Source organism: Alligator sinensis, unplaced genomic scaffold (assembly GCF_000455745.1).
Source record: "Alligator sinensis unplaced genomic scaffold, ASM45574v1 scaffold434_1, whole genome shotgun sequence".
Classification (NCBI taxonomy): Eukaryota; Metazoa; Chordata; order Crocodylia; family Alligatoridae; genus Alligator; species Alligator sinensis.
Window position 1 is genome coordinate 325,412 of NW_005841994.1, and position 6,198 is coordinate 331,609.

At 45.7% G+C, this 6,198-nt stretch overlaps 1 protein-coding gene across 1 annotated transcript; it reads right to left on the reverse strand.

Annotated features, from left to right (window-relative positions):
- Nucleotides 1–3,620: 3,620 nt before the first annotated feature.
- CCIN (calicin) lies at nucleotides 3,621–5,402 on the reverse strand. The gene has a single exon (XM_006021465.1). It carries the CDS (start codon nucleotides 5,394–5,396, stop codon nucleotides 3,621–3,623), a length of 1,776 nt encoding a protein of 591 aa, XP_006021527.1. The 5' UTR covers nucleotides 5,397–5,402.
- Nucleotides 5,403–6,198: the final 796 nt, after the last annotated feature.

Below are 6,198 nucleotides of genomic sequence, written 5' to 3' on the forward strand. Positions count from 1 at the left end.
GATAAATGTTTTGATGCAATTATTGGAAAGAGATAAGATACTTATATCATTATTATATCATATGATCATTATTATTATTATTATCATTATTATATCATATGATAATGAATGCAAAAGGCTGACATGAACCCATATCAGCTGTCTCTACAAAACCATCCATCAGCTTGGAATACATCAGAAATAGGTAATGTCCTCTGTTTTCTTATTGCTATTTGCAGCCATCACTGGAGTACATTTTACAAGCTGAGTGAGTGATTCTCAGGGGAAAGGTTGTAATATAAGGAATAAAAAGGCTTACAACATAGAGCTCCATTTGGGAAGGCAACTAATCTCAAATTCCTATTGAATAATTTTATTTTTTCTTTGCCCCCACAATCAGAAAGAAAGCATAATACCCATGAATCTGTAAATGGACAGTGACATGGAACAACTTTCTTAAACTGAGCTAATGAATTTAGTGCCAGCAAAAGACAACACGAAGTCCCAAATTCATGACAGCATTCCATAGAATCAAAGAAAAGTAGCACTGGAAAGAACCTCAGGAGGTCATCTAGTCTAGTGGGTCCAACTTTTTTGGCAGGCATGCCACAAATTAGCCCTGCACCCTCCACAAGTGCCACTCTGATACCTGTTACCCAATATGCTGCTCAGCTTTCTGCTAGCTGCTGTATCTAACATTGTGCTGTCTGGCTCCTCCACAGTCTGCCATGAGCCACACACAGAGGCTGCTCATGCTACTTGTGGCATGGGTCTAGGGCACGTACAGCTGAGCAACTGGGTGCTCCCTGGTCTCCCCTGTACACATGCAGCTAGGAATTTGGGAGTTCCCCACTCCACAGCTGCATACTTCCACCAGAAACTAGTATCCAGGGCTTACCCAATCCCTGGGGACAGCCCCCAGTCCCAGACCTGGGACCTGGGACCTGGGTCTCTCCTCTGCCTGAGCAGCAGAGGCAACCCCAGGTCCTGAGTCTGGAAACCACAGCTCTCCCTGACCTGATCCCTGGAGGCAACACTGGATCCCAGCACCAGGACGCAGGGTTGCTCTCCACCAACTGACAGGCTCCCCAGTGCCTAACTGCACTATCACTGACAATGTATGGGGAGCCCAGCATGGAGAATTCGATCCTCCATGCTGGGCTCCCTGGTCTGCAGTTGCGTAATTTGGATCTGAGAAATTTTATATTGTTCCCAAAAGTCACATGCATGCCTACATGTCTTTTCATTCCATCCAGAAAGAGCACACACCAACTGCTGAAACTTCCTTAGCCTGACGAAGGGTTTTTGAACCCAAAAGCTTGCTTAATAACTTTTCTCCAACTATTTGGGTTGCTCTAATAAAAGATATCAAATTCACCCAAGGAACCTTGTCTGCCTATGTCCTTAGAACAACATGGCTACAACCTAAACCCCTGCCTACATGTCTGGCAGAGCAGGGTGCATGATTTTTGGGATCGGGCATAAAATTACTCAGACCCCAATTGTGCAGTCATTTTACCATCTGCTAGGGGTCTGAGACTTGCTCTACTTATACCCTATTTGGAGTCAGTCATATGTTCCCTTCAGTAATACATGCAAAATCTTCATTAGTAAAACTACAATGATTCTTCCAACTTCCAAAAATCTTCCCTGAGCCAACATAGTAAATCCCAATCCTGTTTTCTCTAACAGTGCTCAAAACAGTTTTGTACTTGGTGGTAGCCTGTCAAGCATTTTCAACATCAGTTCAGGAAGACCCATTGTTGACATCCATCCTCAGCAGAGAACAGGTTGCTGAGTCATGGCTGACTCCTGCCTCACATTAGTCACGTACTCCATGTGTCATTACCAGTCCCCAACACCACAGAAGTCTTTAAATTGTGATATTTTTTTCCTTGATTGCCCAGTCTCATTCATTAAATATACCTAATTTAAATATTAACATGTCTTCTACTCCCCAGACTTGTTCCTACTTCCATTAAGTTCATGGCTAAAGTCCTGTTAACTGCCCTGAAAACCAAGGCAGAGCCTTTGGGTGCTTGTATACGTCATGATGTAAAAGTGACGAAAATTTCCCTGTGTGTGGTTTAATGGCATCGCACATTATATGTATCCAAGTTTTGTGAGTTTTAAATGAGTTTGCATCATTGCAAACTAAACTACATCCTGATGGACAAATCAGATTCAGCCGAATCAATTTGGGACAGTGATTTGAATCACCAAATTGAATTACTGTCCCCCGAATCGGCCAAATCCGAATCCAAAGCAAATACTAGTCACTTCGCACAGACCTACAGGACACCTGCAGCCTCTCAGGAATGGGCTGACCTGCTCCTGGGTCAGCATGGGAAGGTAGCAGGCTGGCGGAAGGGTTTGCTGGTGGCTGGAGAAGGCAGTAGAGATGTTGCACGGGGTGCTGGAAGCCAAGGTGGGCTGCTGGCTGGCCAGGTGCTACCCCAGGCACCCAAACCAATGCTTCACCTGAGCCTGCCCAGGCTTTCAGCACCCTGTGTACTGTCCCTGCCACCTTCTCTGGCCACCAACCCACCCAACTTGCCCCAGGGGCAGCACGGGGAGATGGCAGGAGGGCATCTGGGTGTGCTGATAGAAGCCAGAGAAGGCAGTGAGAATGGTGCACAAGGTGGTGGAAGCCCAGGTGGGTTTGGGGAAGCGTTGGATCAGGCTCCTCCTAACTGGAGCAGCACCTAGCCAGCTAGCAGCCTGCCTGGGCTTCCAGAGCCCTGTGCATGATCCCCACCACCTTCTCTGACTGCCAGCAGACTCAGGCGCTCTTCTGCCACCGTCCCAGACTGCCCCGGGGCAAGCCAGCCGATTTCCGGGTAGCCCCAGGCATCCTTCTGGCTGCAGGAGCCTGCTGAAGGCAGAAGCAGTGTGGGGCCCAATCCTTCTTTTTCTTCTTCTGGTGGAACCTGCCTGCTTCTCCCATGGCTGAGGGCTGATGTGAAAGATTAATGGCACAGATTAACGGCCCCCCAGCTGTGGGAGAGGTGGGCAGACTCTGTCAGGAAAAAAAAAGATTTGGCCCCTTGCCACTTCTGCCTGTGGCAGGCTCCTGCGGCCAGCAGGACAATCACGTATATGCAGTGATGGAAATTGAAATGGTGAGGTTTCAACTAAAAACTCACTGTTTCAATTTAGGGGGCATAGAATGCAACCCAAAGGACTAAACCCCCGTCATGTGTACAGGCACCCTTTATTTGCAGACAGATGCTGACATGCTGTGCTATAGACCAGAGCTGTCACCCTGCCCAAATGTGGCATACAATGCATGGCCAAGACCCAAAATGACAGACATAAAAATTATTCATCCAAGAAATGTAAAACAGTGTGGAATTCTTTCTTTCAGTGTAAATACCGCTTCCTAAAATCTCAGGTTCATGGTATTGTACTTACTTCTGTTGCAAATAATTTTCTGTCATGATGCCAAATCTGGTAATCTGAGTGAGGAACCCGTGAAATGAAAGAACCATTGAGGGGAATATTGATGGTAACATTCACTGCAGCCTCTGCTTACTACAGTCTGCTGTCACAAAAGATAAGCAAAGTGAACGAGTAAGGCATCATTTGTTTGTATCAGCAATTCAATTATTTTTTATTGCTAGGAATTTTTATTCTCCAAATTAGTTGACTATATTTTTTCGAAGAATCTTGCAAGGCAGTTTCACTGTACAACAAGCGGGGCAATCCAGAGCTTCTGGAGGATCAGCCAGAATTTTCCATTCCCCTGTTATCTGATCTAAAAGGTAGGCATTTGGATTGACAGAATAATCTTCAGGACGTTTGTCACCTGTGCAAATGAGGCCCCCGCACACAAATACTTTGTTGTCACCAACAGAACACACTGCATGAGATAAATCTAAGGCATAGTTGTTTGGCAACAGTGGGACAGTATTTGTGGCTTTGTTGGCTTTAATTTTCCGCAAGTTGATATCCAAACTCTGTTTATGGCTCTGTATACTTAGGATGTTTTCATGTTGAAAAGACAAGAGTGGTTTGTGATTGAATTCGATGGGGAAGGTGAGGTACTGCACCACTTCCCCTGTCTGAGTGTCAAAGCAATCCACCATCCCGACTCGGGAGAAACGCCCATTTACCAGGCATCTCCCTGTCACAATATAAATCAACTTCTCTCCCTTTGTGATCAATGCAGTTGCATCCATTGGAATGCTCATTTTCCCAGCCAGGGTCCATTTCTCTTTCTTCTCATCATACTTGTAAATGCTAGAGATGTATTTTCTTGGGGCAGAGCTGCCTCCCACTGAGTACACCACTCCTCCACAGGTCACCATGGTATGGAAGACAAGGCCTACGGGGAGATCAGGCAGTTTAGTCCAGGAGTTATTATCCATATCATACCTCCATGCAGTCTTTAAGCCAGAGATCTGCTCTGTTGTCCCTCCAGACACATATATGTACCTCCCTACTGAAGTTGCACTAAGGGCAGCTGCTTTATATGGCATCTCTGTTAGTTTCAGCCATATGTTCTCCTCAATAACGTAAGCAAAAACCCCATCATTGAATCTCCCATGCTCTTTCTGGCCTCCTAAAATCACGACTGAATCCATTAAGGCCCCCTTTCTTTGGAGAAGTAGCAGGCTTTGAGGACTTTCTTGCTTTCTGTCTCTCAAAATGGTCTCTATATGACCCAGGGACTCAGAGTGACTCTCAAACAGTGGCACTTCATGGCTGGCAGCCATTAGCGTCTTGGTTGAGACACCAGTTAAATGGATATAGGGGAAGAATTTTTTGAAATATTTCTCTCTCTCTCCTCTTTTGTGTTTCACCCACTGAAGCAGGGCAAGAAAAGCCTGGTCCTCATTTTGCACATGAAGGCCCTCATCCTTGAGGAGCTTGCCAAAGGTCTGGTGGGGGCAGTGCATGAGGTCTGAAATGCCCTCAGGGCCTGACCAGTAATGGAAATTGTCACGGATACCTGCATAGGCATTGTTTGCCACCTCTTTCAGCTCATAAGTGTTTGCTAGGAACAGGTAGCACAGACAGTTGCTGTTTTTGAGGGACCTGAGGAGGTAGTCAGAGCAGTGGACTCTTAGAGACTCTGAACTGAAATATTTAGCCCCTTTCAGCAATTCCTCCACATTCTTCTCGGACACCAATACCTTGCCAGTATAGAAATAGTCCAGCAGCTGCTCCACCAGAGTTGGGCCCAGGAAGTTTGAGTCAATGATGATAAAGAGTTCATCACCTGTCTTCATGTCATTGCTTGAGATTAAATTTTTTACATGGGTAGACACAGCTGCCAGCACACTAAGGTGGGCATAGAAGACGTGCTGATCCACACTGAGTGCCACGTCACAGAACTCCTTGTTCTTTCTCTGCTTGTTGAGTGCTTGCAGGACAGCGCTGTTGTGGTTCTTTTCTGTGAACTGCATCCTCATGTTTTTAGTAAGATAAGTCAGAAAACAGGGATGATGAGAGTGTGAGCCACAGGACTTCTTCTCCAGGTGTTATGAATACCTCCCTCTAGTGCCAGAGGAGTGATGTCATCAGTTATAGGTGTAGGTCACAATCCAGAACCTCTGACACATATAAAAGGAAGTAATTTAAAAATGTATCTACCTGGGATATGTACAGAGTATTAATTGCTGTATCATCAAGCCATGGGACAAGTAAATTAAGAGAGATCCAAAACAAACTGGATGGAGCTCTGCTGTCACCTAGTGGGGTAAGACCACTTGTGTTGTAGATCATGTGTAAATCACATTATATATCATGTACCTCGCCAAAGCCAGTATTGTTCCATCATTGTGGCCAAGTTAAAGTTTTGTAGGAATCTGGGGTTTGTATTACATTTAGTCTGTGGTTGGCTGGAATATATGGTGGCCTTTCCCAGTAGGTCATTTCACCTTGTAAAGCCGTGCACAGAATCCACCTTGCCCTCAGCTTCCAGTAGTTCTGTTCTATATGGATCCATTTCCTGTGGTCTTGCAAGGCCAAGAATGTGGAAGAGTTTTTGAGGTCATCTGCCACAGGCCATTGAGAATTAGGACCAGGACCTTGATTAGCACGTGCTGCCAGGAGGCAGGTGTGGAACCCTGATATGGTGGGTTCCCTGTAACTCAGGCAAGGCTGCTGCAAGGCTGGCCCTGATCAGTTGCCCAAGAGTAGAGATTATAGCTTCCAACCAAGAAGAGGCATACACATGACTCAAAGATGTTAGATTTTTTTTTACTAAGAAGT

What these genes read in the sequence shown, in the direction of transcription:
- CCIN (XM_006021465.1), bottom strand. Translation starts at nt 5,396, where the DNA reads ATGAGGATGCAGTTCACAGAAAAGAACCACAACAGCGCTGTCCTGCAA.